This window comes from Pan troglodytes, chromosome 6 (genome assembly GCF_028858775.2).
Source record: "Pan troglodytes isolate AG18354 chromosome 6, NHGRI_mPanTro3-v2.0_pri, whole genome shotgun sequence".
NCBI classification, from domain to species: domain Eukaryota; kingdom Metazoa; phylum Chordata; class Mammalia; order Primates; family Hominidae; genus Pan; species Pan troglodytes.
Window position 1 is genome coordinate 83,689,501 of NC_072404.2, and position 13,717 is coordinate 83,703,217.

Genomic DNA, 13,717 nt, shown 5'->3' on the forward strand with positions numbered 1-13,717 from the left:
GTGTGTATTTATGTTCAGGAAATATAGTTCCCTATTTTACTCTGATTTTCAGTGTTAATTTAATTGTGAGCCGTTCATAGGGTCTTGGTTTTCATTTTGAAGAACCAGGGTTTAGGGTGTTTTGCTTATGCGAATCTAAGCCAGGACATGAAGGGACATTAGGGCTCCTGAGAAGTCTCACTTGCAGAAGAATTGAGGTGATTTGAAAAGCTCATTTCAGTTTTCAGATGTGGACTTAGAATTTTGGCTTTGCCTGTGTATATATTTTATTTCCATGATATCTAATTGGTTTTGGGCAGAGATAGGGAGAAAACTTTGATTTTACATCACATAGAAGGATTTTGTTTTTGCGTCTTTCAAGGAATTCCATGGACATTTTCTACGTCCTAGATTGGCAGTTTTAGATTTCTTTTTTGTGCTTTTGAATACATCTTAGTAGTAAGATATTCAAAATGATGGCCAACAATCACCTTTGCAGAGTCAGTAAACACAAGTGCAGTGATGAGACTTCATTGCTCAAAAGCAGTTAAGTAGATTTGACAACCTCTCTTACATATTTAAGAGCTCCAGGCTCTCATGTTCCAGCAAATGCGGGGCTTAGATCTGGGGCAGGCTGGAGCTCACACTCTGCCCCGTCCTCTTTTTTGTCAGCAACTCGTACCCCATTACACACCATATGGCATGACCCGCACAATGCAACATTTTGTCCAAAAGATACCTTCAAGAAAGAATTATGTTCAGTTATAACAAAAATAAATTCTTCTTGTGGGTTAAATGTGCATCTTTGCAGGGTTTTAGAGGAAAGGACCAAGGGGAAAACCATTATCAAGCATTACAGGGAAAAAACTGATTATAATGTGGCCCTCAACAATTGTAAAATCTAGCAGAGACCACAAGATGCAAAAGACTGTAACTTGATGCCCAACGTGGTTAAAAGAGAGGGAATGTTCCTTGGTGATTCTTTGAACTGGGTCTTCGAGTAACAGCCTGGGAACCACTGTTCCATGGGGTCCCAGAGGCTAAATAAAACCATTTAACCCATGCTTATGAATTATTTATGACCATAAACAATGCAGACTCATCCCTCTCCATTCACAAACATTAGATTTTCAGCTCAATCTTGCTCCCAGTGATTGGAATTTTAGATACTTCGAAAGGGATCAAATCCATGAAAGACTTTGGTGTGCTGAGTCTGCTTTGTAACCCATGCACCAGATTGGTTGCTGAAGGCCACAGACGCTGAAATAATGAGGTTGGCCAGTCCACTCAGACTATCCATATGCCTCCTTCCTCAGAGGCTGGCACAGAGATCCGTTTAAGATTATACTCTGCGCCAGCCTCTGAGGAAGGGGGGAGGTATGTGGATACAGCCTGAGTGGACTGGCCAACCTCATCATTTCAGCCTCTGTGGCCTTCGCCCAATCTGGTGCATGGGTTACAAGCACAGAGGTCCATTTAAGAGTATGCTGGGCCAGGTGCAGTGGCTTCTGCCTGTAATCCCAGCATTTTGGGAGGCCGAGGCGGGTAGATCATGAGGTCAGGAGTTGGAGACCAGCCTGGCCAAGATGGTGAAACACTGTCTCTACTAAAAATGCAAAAATTAGCCAGGAGTGGTGGCGGGCGCCTGTAATCCCAGCTACTCGGGAGGCTGAGTCAGGAGAATCTCTTGAACCCGGGAGGCGGAAGTTGTAGTAAGCTGAGATAGTGCCACTGCAGTCTAGTCTGGGCCACAGAGCAAGACTCTGTTCCACCGTTGCCCCCCTGCCCCAAAAAAGTATACTTGGGGCCAGGTGTGGTGGCTCACACCTGCAATCCCAGCACTTTGGGAGGCTGAGGTGGGTAGATTACTTGAGCCCAGGAGTTTGCGACCAACCTGGGCAACATGGTGAAACTGCATCTCTACAAAAAATACAAAAATTAGCCAGGAGTGATGGTGCCCGCCTGTAGTCCCAGCTACTGAGGGGACCGGAGGTGGCAGAATCACTTGAGCCCGGGAGGTTGAGGCTGCAGGGAGCTATGATTGTGCCTCTGCACTCCAACCTGGGTGACAGAGTGCAACCCTGTCTCAAAAAAAAAAAAAAGGAAAAGATAATAATTGGTGGTCATTTGTATGTCTTTTCATGACCACCGTGCAATCCTTGCATGTAACAAAATTGCACTTGTATCCCATAAATTTATACAAAAAATTATCCGTGATGACCAGGGCCTTGTTGGTTTTGTCACCAACATCACCAGCATATTCCAGTTACGCTCTCTGACCTTCACGTCTCTAGAGAGTCTTTGTCTTTATTATCTCTGTGTGTGTGTTTAATTTTTTTCTGAGACCGAGTCTGTTGCCCAGGCTGGAGTGCAGTGGCGTGATCTCAGCTCACTGCAACCTCCACCTCCCGGGTTCAAGTGATTCTCTTTCATGCCTTACCCTCCTGAGTAGCTGGGACTACAAGCGTGAGCCACCACGCACTACTAATTTTTTTTTTTTTTTTAAATAGAGATGGGGTTTCACCATGTTGGCCAGGCTGGGCTCAAACTCCTGACCTTGGGTGATCCACCCCCCTTGGCCTCCCAAAGTGCTGGGATTACAGATGTGAGCCTCCATGCCAGGCCTACGGTTTGTTTTTAACGTCAATATGGAACCAAAGAGAACTGACATTGATTAAATGTGTGTTCAATATATGTTTATTGAACACCAATTATTTCAAGGTTGCTCCTGCCTGTGCCTAAATGCCATACAGTGCATATGTGCATACCTAGTGCCACAGAAGGGGAGAATCAAAGTCTCCCTTCTTGGATACTCTCAGGAACAAACTGATCCTCCAGACTGAAGGTGATCCTCCAGACTGAAGGTGATCCTCCAGACTGAAGGAGTAGGGACAATCTTCCCCGGTTCCGTGTGTTTGTGTCTGAGTTTCCAGCTTAACTCTTCTGAGCTCCGTGAGGCTACATCTGTGGTGGATTCACTTCCACACATCCCACCTCCATCCGGCCCTGTGTCCAGTCCAGCGCCCATCTGAGCGGAGAAGGAGCTCAGTCACTATTAGTGCAAAAAGAAAAAAATGGAGAATGATAGTGTGTTAGCCTGTTACTGCACTGCTATAAAGAAATCCCTGAGACTGGGTAATTTACAAAGAAAAGGGGTTTAATGGGCTCACGGTTCTGCAGGCTATACAGGAAGCATGGCTGGGGAGGCCTCAGGAAACTTACAATTATGGTGGAAGGCCAAGGGGAAACAGGCATGTCTTCACATGGCCAGAGCAGGAGGAGAAGAGAGGAGGGAAGCAGCAAAGTTGTTTGCACACACTTGCAACAACCAGATCTCATGAGAACTGTATCACAAGAACAGCATGAAAGTGGGAAAAATACACCCCCGTGATCCAGTCACCTGTTACCAGGCCCCACCTCCAACATTGGGGATTACAGTTTGACATGAGATTTGGGTGGGGACACAAATCCAAACCATATCAGCTGGCTAGCATATGTAGCACCTGCTCTGTGCCTAACACTTTACAGTAACTTTAAAAGGTAGGTGTTATTATCAGGTTCATTTTGCAGATCAGGAAAGTGAAGCCCAGAGAGGTTAAGTCACTTGCCCAAGGTCACACAGCCCCTAAGTGGCACAGCCAGGATTTGAACTGGATGGTCTAATTTGATTAGCGATGTTCTTAACAATATTACTTCACCATTCTCTGCATATTGTGGGTTGGTAAAAGTGATGCAGCTGATAGAGTACTCAAAGCGTAGACCCAGGGTTACATCACTTTTTGGGTGGATGAGAGTGCCTCCTACTGGTCTGAACCCTGAAAGAGTGACTGGGCAGTGTTCCAGGGACATTTTCAGTGCTAAAGGAAGTGGGTAGGTCACCTATTGGAATGAAAAGCTGACAAGGGGCTGGCGCGGTGGCTCATGTCTGTAATCCCAGCACTTTGGGAGGCTGAGGCAGGCAGATCACTTGAGGTCAGAAGTTCAAGACCAGCCTGGCCAACATGGTGAAACCCGTCTCTACTAAAAATACAAAAATTAGCCAAGTCTGGTGGTGTGCACTTGTAATCCCAGTTACTTGGGAGGCTGAGGCAGGAGAATGGCTTGAACCTGGGAGGCAGAGGCTGCAGTGAGCAGGGATCACACTACTGCACTCCAGCCTGGGTGACAGAACAAGACTCCGTCTTAAAAAAAAAAAAAAAAAAAAAAAAAGCTGACAAGGACTCTCATGTGGGTCTAGGAATTAGCCCAGAGATCTAACGTCAAGACTGGGGCTCAAAAATCCAGCTCCTTCCGGCTGACCTTTCAGATGACAATTGTAAAGGCAATTAGCAAATGGACTTTAGAGGACAAATTCTGGAAATTAATCGTCCTTAGGAATCGCATCAGGAAATGAGGTAACCGGTTAATTTGGGGACAAGGAAGCTCATTGGGAAATGCACCTTGGGTCCCAAGATGCATAAGGCTGTGAGGACTCAGGAGGTGCCTGTGTCTTGGAGAAGCTTCCAGTTAAATTGGGGGAAGATGGAGGTCTGTCTTCTGTGCAGATGCCCAACATGGGGTGCTTCATTAGTTGGCCAACGGTGGTTAGTCCGGCTTGTGCAGGGCAGCTTGGCTTCCCTCGTTACGCCAGCAGGCAGCTGTGACTGGGAGAGGGGAATTCTGGAGAGACGGCTTCTGGCTATGGGAGCCAGCTCCATTTTGGGTCCCCTGGCTTTGTGTTTCTCTGGCACATCGCGAGTGCCGCAATGAGGGCACCAGAGGCCGGCTGAGCAGCAGGAGCGATTGTTCCTTACGGGGAGCTGCCACCTTCAGTGCCGTGCGCCTGTTGAGCTGTGGGCAGGTTCCAAGTCATTAAGTGTATTGGGCTCAGAAGCCTGGCGACCATCAGCTTGGAACATCCTTGAGAGAGCTCCCGGCAGTTCTCATCTGGGTGCCCTGCTCTGATGTCCACACTGCCTGGGGGGACGTGACAAGAGAAGGGACTCAACATATTCAGAAGTTTTTGCATATGGGGAGCTAATTACTGCTTTTTGAAATATGCATTTACCACCAATCACAACTTCCATGGTGCTGGGGACTGCCATGGCAACTAAAAGCATATCTGAAAATAAAATGTCATTTTTTTTTTGCGTTTCTACTGTAATGACACACTTGTTTCTCCTGTTTAACTTAACGAGCTAACTAGAGAAGTCTCCAAGAGTTTCGGCATGTGCCGCGTGTGTGGGGAAGTGGGCGTTGTAGTGTGTGTGAATAGATGAGTCATAGGCATGTGTAAGAGAGCGGCGTACGGGTGTGTGCTGCTGGGGACAGAGTGTGCAGCTGTGTGAAGTTGCGTGGGAGCCATGTGGGTGTGGGGGTGAGTGCTCCTGGGCATATGTCTCAGGAAACAGGCGTGTGAAGACATGCCTGTTTGCCCTTTGCCTTCCACCATGATTGTTAAGTTTCCTGAGACCTCCCAAGCCATGCTAGATGGGTCTAAGATCATCCCTAGGCTATGAGTGTTACAAGGCTGGTCTGTGAGCACGCATCTGAAGACCAGTGCTGTTGTGTGTGTGTGCATGTATGTGAGGCCAAGTACTGTTGCATGGGTGCGTTGCACATGTGCTGTTTGGTGAGATGTGACTTCTTGCTTTGAGACACTTACTCTCTTTAAGGTGTCTTTGAGATCCCAGTCCTTGGGAAGTTCCAGCCCAATCACAGGACATAACACCCTTCCTGTCCTATCTCATCATTCCTGTGGGATGGAGGGCTTAACTCCATCCCACAACCGTTGGGGAACCAGAGACCTCGGAGGTTGGGGCACCCAGACACCATCTGGTCCAGCTCTGAGCTAAGACCATGGGGGTTTCTGGTTCAGATGGAAATTACAAAGCATCTAGTTGGTTTATGTGTCTGTCCATCATTCATTCACACCAGTAGCTGATGAGTTACTCACAGGGCTTTGGGCTGAGCCTGTTTCATTTGAGCCGAATGAGGCTGACTTTCAGTGGGTACTGTGTGTGCAGATTTACAACAACAATCTGCAACAATAATGTCCACCATCCACATACAGCTCTTCAAGCCTTCTTCCTGCTTTCTGCAGTCATTTTCTGAGCCTGATCTCCTAAGAGCTGACTTTGATAGGAGACCACTTCCCACGCATGAGCATGCACCTCTCACCAGAATCGAGAGAGTAGAGAGAGAGCAGAGGGACTCTTCCCAGGATACAATGTTCAGGGGCCAAGTAGTGAGAAATGGAGACTCATCTGTGTGTTTCTGCGAGAAGCCATTGCCTGCTGCAATGTGTAGACATTCTTATGGGTACAACTTTCTCAGATGGGGCCCTGATCCATGGTGGCCGGGGCTTTGTTGGTTTCATCACCAACGTCTTCCATTTATACTCTCTGAACTTCACATCTCAAGAGAGTCTTTGTTTGTCTTTATTATTGTTTGTTTTTAACTTCAATGGAACCAAAGAGATTGGTTCCACACATTGATTAACTGTGTGTTCAATACATATTTATTGAGCACCAATTATTTTAAGGTTGTCCCTGCCTGGGCCTAAATACCACACAGTGTGCATCTGAGCTCTTCCCTGCCTGGGGTTTTTCTCAACACAATGTTGGGAGGAGGGGACGGAGATTGTGGACAAATGACAGTAGAAGCAGGCAGAGACGAGGGGTGCCTTAACCCCAACCAAGGGAGAGGGCCAGGTCAAGGACAACTTTTCAGAAGAGGTGACACCTGAGCTGAGTTGTAAGGGACAAGTAGGTGGTAACGATACCAGAGAGAGGTAGAAAGAGGATGTTGCCACTTGGTGACATCAAGTGGACCTAGAGATTCCATATGCATGGGTTGCAGGTCTGCCCTGGAGCTGGTAATGGGATGCCATCTTGGATGCTGTATGCTTTAAGGAAGTTAGGAGGGTATTGCCCTGGGATTGCGACAGCATGACTAAGTTTGGGAGGCTGGGCCAGAGTCCTTCACCGTTAGACAGTGATTTCCAGCTCAGTCCCCCATTTTGTTTCTGTGGCTTTCCTGGTGTCAGCAGCAAGGAAACAAATGATGCTGGCAAGGTGTTTTGCTTCCTTGCAAGTTGCAATCACTTTGGCGGCTATAGCTCTTTCCACACTGCACATACTCCAGCAGTGCCCACGGGGGTACGAATGGAAAAATACCTGTAAATATTAAGGTTGGCTCCAAAAGCCCATTATTGGCTTGTTGTGCAATACCCTCTGGTGACATTGAGGCCTTATTAATAACTAAGCATCTGTCTCAACGGTAATTATATTTTTTGTGCCAGGATTGTGTTTCTACCATTGTCCTGTGTAAACACGGAAGGGAGGGTGTGAATTATTTAGGCGGCAGGCTTTGAGAAGAATAATCGCCCAGCACTGTACAGGCTGTAAGTTTCTGTCAACTCCTTTCAGAGTCTCAGTGCCTTCGCTGACGTTCCTTTGATGCGCTTCTAACTCTCTCTGAGAACATCGCCCTGGACCCCCGATGCGGCTGCCAGAGCAACCTGGAGAGGGGAAGCCCGAGAATGAGAAAAAGGGGGACGGAGGAGCCCTTGGAGGGGGAGAGGAGCCGCCGAGGAGCCAGGCCCCCGACTTCCCCACCTGGCAAGTCTTCTTCTCCCAAACCCCAGGACCTAGATTGTTTGGCAGCCCTCAGGTAGGGGGTGGCGCGGGGTCCAGGAGGCTTTGCCGCTGCTGCGTGTCTAGGCTGGAGAGGAGAATCTATGAGATGGACACCTGGGAGAGCTGTCCTGGCTGGGTACAGAGATTCTATCCCCTTTCTTGAGCCTATTTGAGATGTGTGGATGCGATGAAGGGATGGGTTTGCAAACTGACTCTTGGGGAGGGACATGGTTGTTTTCAGGTGAACAATGACAAATACAACTTACAGAGTGTGGACTATATACTAGCATAAAAATGGGAGCTTTGCATAGACAATTTCAATCAATTCTCAAATAATTTCATAAGGGTATTGTTAATCTCGTTTCGACAGGAGGAAAGTAACACAAACAGGCAGTTTGACTGAGATCACAGCCAAAGGCAAACCTGGGATTCCTACCCAAGTCTCTCTGAATCTCACCCCATCCCCCCCAAAAATTATGCTCCTAACCACTAGGCTACCCTGTCTCTCTCTGGTCATTGATGCGGTCAGTTCGGGGTGAGGAGTTTTCTATGCTACCAAGCCACAGGCCTCCCTGGGTTTTTGATCTTGCTCTTTTTCTTCTCCTCGGAGACCCTCATGGCTATACAAACCCAAGAGGAATTTCGACTCTGGGTGTGGTTTGGTATAGAACACAATCTTGATCTGTGTGGATGCTGGCATCAAGGAATTGGTCTGTGGTGAGTCCTATAAATGGGTACATCCTGAAATTGTCTCCCTAAGGCTGTTCAGAATGGGATCTCCAGCTTTAGCCACCAGCTTCCAGTGGCGACTGTAAGTGTATATGGTGGGGGCAGTGAGTTTAGAGTTAGGCTTGTGGGGAAGAAAAGGAAGTGGATGTATTTTTGGTGACTAGAGCTCCTGATGTTCAGCAGTTTCTCCCATGAGCAGGGAGCTAGGCTGTGGGACCCCGGAACAGGATGCCACAAGACTCTGTTCAGAACCCTCTCCAACACAACTTGACATTTGAGAAGTCAAGGGCAGGAGCTGATGAGACCCCTGGCCAAGGGAACGCTTACCTACTGGGGAAGCCACTCTCTTAGCCTCTGAGGAAGCATCTGGAATAGGACAATGTAAAGCTAGAAATGACAAATGCTGAAGGGCAGGCTCAGAGCAAGGAAGGTTGGCTAGAGTCAGAGATCATCTTGGGATGGTCTCCCCATCCCAGCTCATACCTTCCAGGAGAGGAGCTTCCACCAAAGGCAGGCATGGTTGGACTTTTACCAGCCTAGGATAAATGAAAGGATGTTGAACACTTCCGCTGGAAAAGGGGGTGGGGCATGTTGAGAAAAGGAGATAAGAATTGAGTAAGAGAAACATTTTGGTAAGTCCTAGGAGGGCTGCCTTACAGAAAGCTGGTGTGACGGAGGAAAGGGATATTTGCCTACCTCTAGATCTGAGGATATCACACAGCAAACAGACAAATCTTTTTGCTCAACACACTGTCACATTAAAAATGTTTCATTTGTTTCTGAATTTCGGGAATTTGGAATTTTTTGGCAAGAGTTGCGAGCAGTGTGAATTAGGCAGTTGAGTGTGACCTGTCTCTGCGGGACAGTGATGACCCAAGGAGTCAGTTTCTCCCAAGGCATGTGCTTCTCCTTTGGGGCTGAACATGAACTCCCTTTAGACCCTGGGGCTAAGGGTCTCTACACCTCCTGGCTTGTTGCAGTCACACATTTGTGTGCGTGCACACACACACGCACTGAACATGTTTCTGTTTTTGTTATTCCTTCCTTGGGGACGTATCCACACATTCGTCAAAGATTTCTTTGTGCAGTGGGCTGAGAGAGAGAAGGCCAAAAAGCAGGGGATCGGGTGGGGCCAGAGGAGGGAGATCTGTGGTCAAGGTCTTGGCTCCAGGGAGTTGGAAGTGGAGGGGAGTGAGAACACAGCCCGTCAGGAACGTGTTCTCCCCTTAGGTTCAGCAGTAATGTCATCTCTCAGAGTGCACTGCCTCCTGCCTTTCAGTTCTTTGGTTGGGAACCTCCTTCAGGTAAAGCACTGCCTGGGTATTGTGAGACCCTTGAGAGAAAGGAGTAGAAGAGAATGCGGTCCCCATCTATAGGTCATCTTTTCCAGGTGCATTGAGAGAAGCATGTTGACACCTTAGCAAAAACAGGGGCACCAGGGCCCTCCTCTGACCCCAAAGCATGCTCAAAAAAGAGCCACCACTGTTTCCTCGCTGCAGTGGCCTGAGTGGTTATGCACAGTGTGGGCAGGGCAGGCGAAGTTAGAAAGCAGAGAGGAGTCGTCTTGATGTGTCTCGTCTTCCATCTCCAGATCACTTTCACACCTCCCAGAGCCATATTGGTTGCAAGGGACAGAAGTCCAGGAGAGTTATCAGAAGTAAAAAGGGAAACATGTTAGGGAGATATCCATGGGAGTGGGCAGAGGGTGGGTCTCATGAAATCTAAGGCCAGAGGTGCAGCTCTGGGATTACAGGTGGCCTCCACCAAACCCAGCTAATTTTATATTTTTAGTAGAGACAGGGTTTCACCATGTTGACCAGGCTGGTCTCAAACCCCTGACCTCAAGTGATACACCTGCCTTGGCCTCCCAAAGTGCTGGGATTATAGGCTTTTGAACCATCATGCCTGGCCTTGATTCCTCCTTAATCTCACCTCATGTAACGTAGCCTCTGCTCCCATCAGTTTACTGAGCAGATTCTGGAGGGAACAAGAGCTAGTGTCAGAGAAGAAGGAGCAATGCCAAGCAATGGCCAGTTCAAAATTTAGCTCATCATCAAGGACCTAGAGGGATGTGGAAAATCTGAGAAAGCTAAGTCTCTTGGGTTTCTCTGTCCATGTGAAGATGATTCCTGTCAAACAGCTACCTGTTTGACAGTGATCAAATGGAGGAATCAGTGTGGTCTTAATTCCAAATCCCCTGGGAAACAAGCTCATTGCTGTCCACTCCAGATCAAATCAGTAGTGCCCAAGAGAAGAGGGTCAGATGCATGAACGTAGCTGCTGCCACTATAAATGGGTGGACAGAAGATGGGGAGGGGGAATGACTAGAGAAGCGGGGTGCCTCCTCACCCCCATAATTAGTCCGTTTTGTGCTGCTATAAAGGAATACCTGAGATTGGGTAATTGATTAAAAAAAGTTTATTTGGCTCATGGTTCTGCAGACTGTACAAGAAGGATGGCCTAATCTGTTTCTGCTGAGGACCTCAGGAAGGTTCCAATCATAGTGGAAGGCAAAGAGGGAGCAGGCATGTCACATGGAGAGAGAGGGAACAAGAGAGATGCCAGGCTCTTTTTAACAACTAGCTCTTGCATGAATTAATTGAGTGAGAACTCACTCATTATCACAGGAAGGGTGCCCAGGCATTCATGAGGCATCTGCCTGCATGACCCAAACACCTCCCACTAGGCCCCATCTCCAACACGGAATCACATTCCAACATGAGATTTGGAGGGGACAGATACCCAAGCTATATCACTCCAGTTCCTTGAGCTATTAGATGTATGTCTTATTCTTGGAGTTAGTTGACTCTCCATGAAGTGCTGGGAAAGTATTTGCTATTAAGGTTTTAAGTTGGAGCTTTTTAAGAAGGTGACCCCTACAAGACCCAAATTAGTGAACTGTGACTTACGGAACAAAAGCAATAGGTCTGGTCAGGCACGGTGGCTCATGCCTGTAATCCCAGCACTTTGGGAGGCCGAGGTGGGTGGATCACGAGGTCAAGAGATCGAGACTATCTTGGCCAACATGGTGAAGCCCTATCTCTACTAAAAATACAAAAATTAGCTGGGGGTGGTGGTGTGCGCTTACAGTCCCAGCTACTCGAGAGGCTGAGGCAGGAGAATCACTTGAATCTGGGAGGCGGATGTTGCAGTGAGCCAAGATCGCGCCACTGCACTCCAGCTTGGTGACAGAGTGAGACTCCATGTCAAAAAAAAAAAAAAAAAAAAAAAAAAGGCAATAGGTTAGACAAAACTGGCTGGGGACTGTAGAGGTAGGGACACCACCCTTCCCACAGCCAGCCAGCTTTGCAGCCCATTGTCCTCCCATTTGTCAGCCTACATTACTGCAGAAGATCCTAGATTGTCCACTCCTGTCTTTGCTAAGGTGTCAGCATGCTTCTCTCAATGCATCTGGAGGAGGTGACCTGTAGATGGTGACCTCCTTCTCTTCTACTCCTTTTTCTCAAAGTTCTCACAAGGGAGTGAAGCAAGGAATCCGTGACCTTTTTTCTACCCTGTCAAGGTGACTCCTTGGCATGGAGGTCTGAAAGGACACTCTAGCAGGAGGAAGCAGTGGGTACCTCCCTCAATTCACTGTGTGGTCTTGAGCTCATCTTTGGCTTATAATGGAAGGGTTTGGTATGATCGATGGTGTTTAATTTTTTTGTTTTTGTTTATAGAAACTTTTCTAAAATAAGTCATATGGGGAATGCTAATACTCAGAAAGAGGACCCACTTTGGTTGGAGCAAGGTGTGTGCGTATGTATTTGGGATAACGGGGTGTCCCCCAGGACCCCTAAGAGGAGCAGTGAAATCCTTCACTTCTTTACTTTTTGTCCAGACTATGAGATTGGGAGCTCTTTGGACCAGGTCTAGAGCTGACTCATCCATGATGCCACCTAGAAGACAGATTCCAGGGACTATAGTGATGCCCAGGTAGCTTCAACGAATGCCAGCTAAATAACCCTACCACTGTGGTATGGCTTCAGCCCAGTCCAAAGGAAACTTTTTTATTCATGTGGGGAGAAGTGGATGTGCACTATTGATATATGATCTAAAAATAACTCATGTTCCAAACAAAGTGTTTTTTCGTATTTTGAAATGAAAACGTGTAGACAAAGCAAGGAATTTAGAATGCCTGACTCATTAAATTGCCGACTCTGAAAGCAATGGAAATTCAAAGGGAACTTTTCTCTCTAGTTTTCCCTCCCACCCCTGCTCTGAATAGCTTATAAAAAGTCTACATATAAACAAGACCCGTAAACTTCCTTGTGATGGAAGGTCCTGCACAGTGAGAGGCTGAAGGAACTCAGCCTTTGTTGCCTGGACGCTGAGCTGCTCTTCCTTGCTAGATTGGAATCATCAGCTGGACTCTTCTTTGCTTGCCATCTTTATTTCTCCTCTTCTTGCCTCTCTTCCCTGTCCCTAACAGGTGTCCAAGGGCTTCCATCATGGTCCTTCTCTGGCCAATGGTCCTACTTCCCCACAATGCTTGGCTCTTCTGGACTTCAGTGGTGCCGAACTCATTGGCCCTAAAAGGATGCATCATCCAGGAGCTGTGTCTTAGGGGAGAGTGTACCTCACGTGGCATGCTAGCAGGATGCAGCAGTGGGTACCTTCGTCAAGCTCATCCTTGGCTTATAATGGAAGGGCTAGGCATGATCAATGGTGTTTAATTTTTTTTGTTTTGCTCATAAAAGCTTTTCTAAAGTAAGTCCTAAGGGGAAGGCTAATACTTAGAGGACCCACTTTGGTTGGAGCAAGGTGGGTGTGTGTGTGTGTGAGAATGGGTGCTCTCCAAGATCCCCCAAGAGGAGCAGTGAGATGCTTCACTTGAAGAGGCTACTGGTAGACCTTCATATGCTTGTTCCTAACCATTGTGTAAAAATCTCTGCCCCATTGAGGAACACATTTCCTGACTCCCTCTTCCTCATTGCTGTCACCTGCTTTTCTTCTAGTCACCCCTTCACTCCTGGAATTCCCTAGCAGCTTGTTCATTCTTGTATCTGCTGCAAGTCCTGATCATACTGGGGAGATGAATGAGCATGGAGATGACCAGGCAACATTCTCACCTCTTGTTGCCTCAACTTCAACTCCTGTGACCTTCTATCCTCTTGACTTTGACTCCTGTGGCCTCAACCTTGATCTTGTCATGCTCTAGAATGTGGACCCTCTGGGTGCTTGCACTGCAACCTGCCTCTCTCTGGCATCCTCCCTGACAGCTGTTTTCTATTGTTACTTCTGCTTCAGTATGTGGAGTGCTCCGGGGTAAAATCCTACATGGGTTGAGTATGATGGCTTATGGTTGTAATCCCAGCACTTTAGATGGCTGAGGCAGGAGGATTGCTTTGAGGCCAGGAGCTCGAGACCAGCCTGGGCAACATAGTGAG

At 47.6% G+C, this 13,717-nt stretch overlaps 1 protein-coding gene across 5 annotated transcripts in view; it reads left to right on the forward strand.

The window, feature by feature from the left end:
• CALN1 (calneuron 1) overlaps nt 1-13,717 on the forward strand; it is a 667,093-nt gene that overhangs the window by 37,120 nt on the left and 616,256 nt on the right. For 2 of the 5 annotated variants that reach the window (XM_009453338.5, XM_063814536.1), the window contains exon 2: nt 7,389-7,580. The exons of 2 other annotated variants lie outside the window; for them this stretch is intronic. In XM_009453338.5, coding sequence (XP_009451613.1) covers nt 7,462-7,580 — 119 coding nt within the window. In that variant the 5' untranslated portion in view covers nt 7,389-7,461. Of the gene's footprint in view, nt 1-7,388; nt 7,581-7,611; nt 7,633-13,717 lie in introns of those variants that run through there. One more of the 5 variants, XM_063814535.1, reaches the window with a different exon arrangement.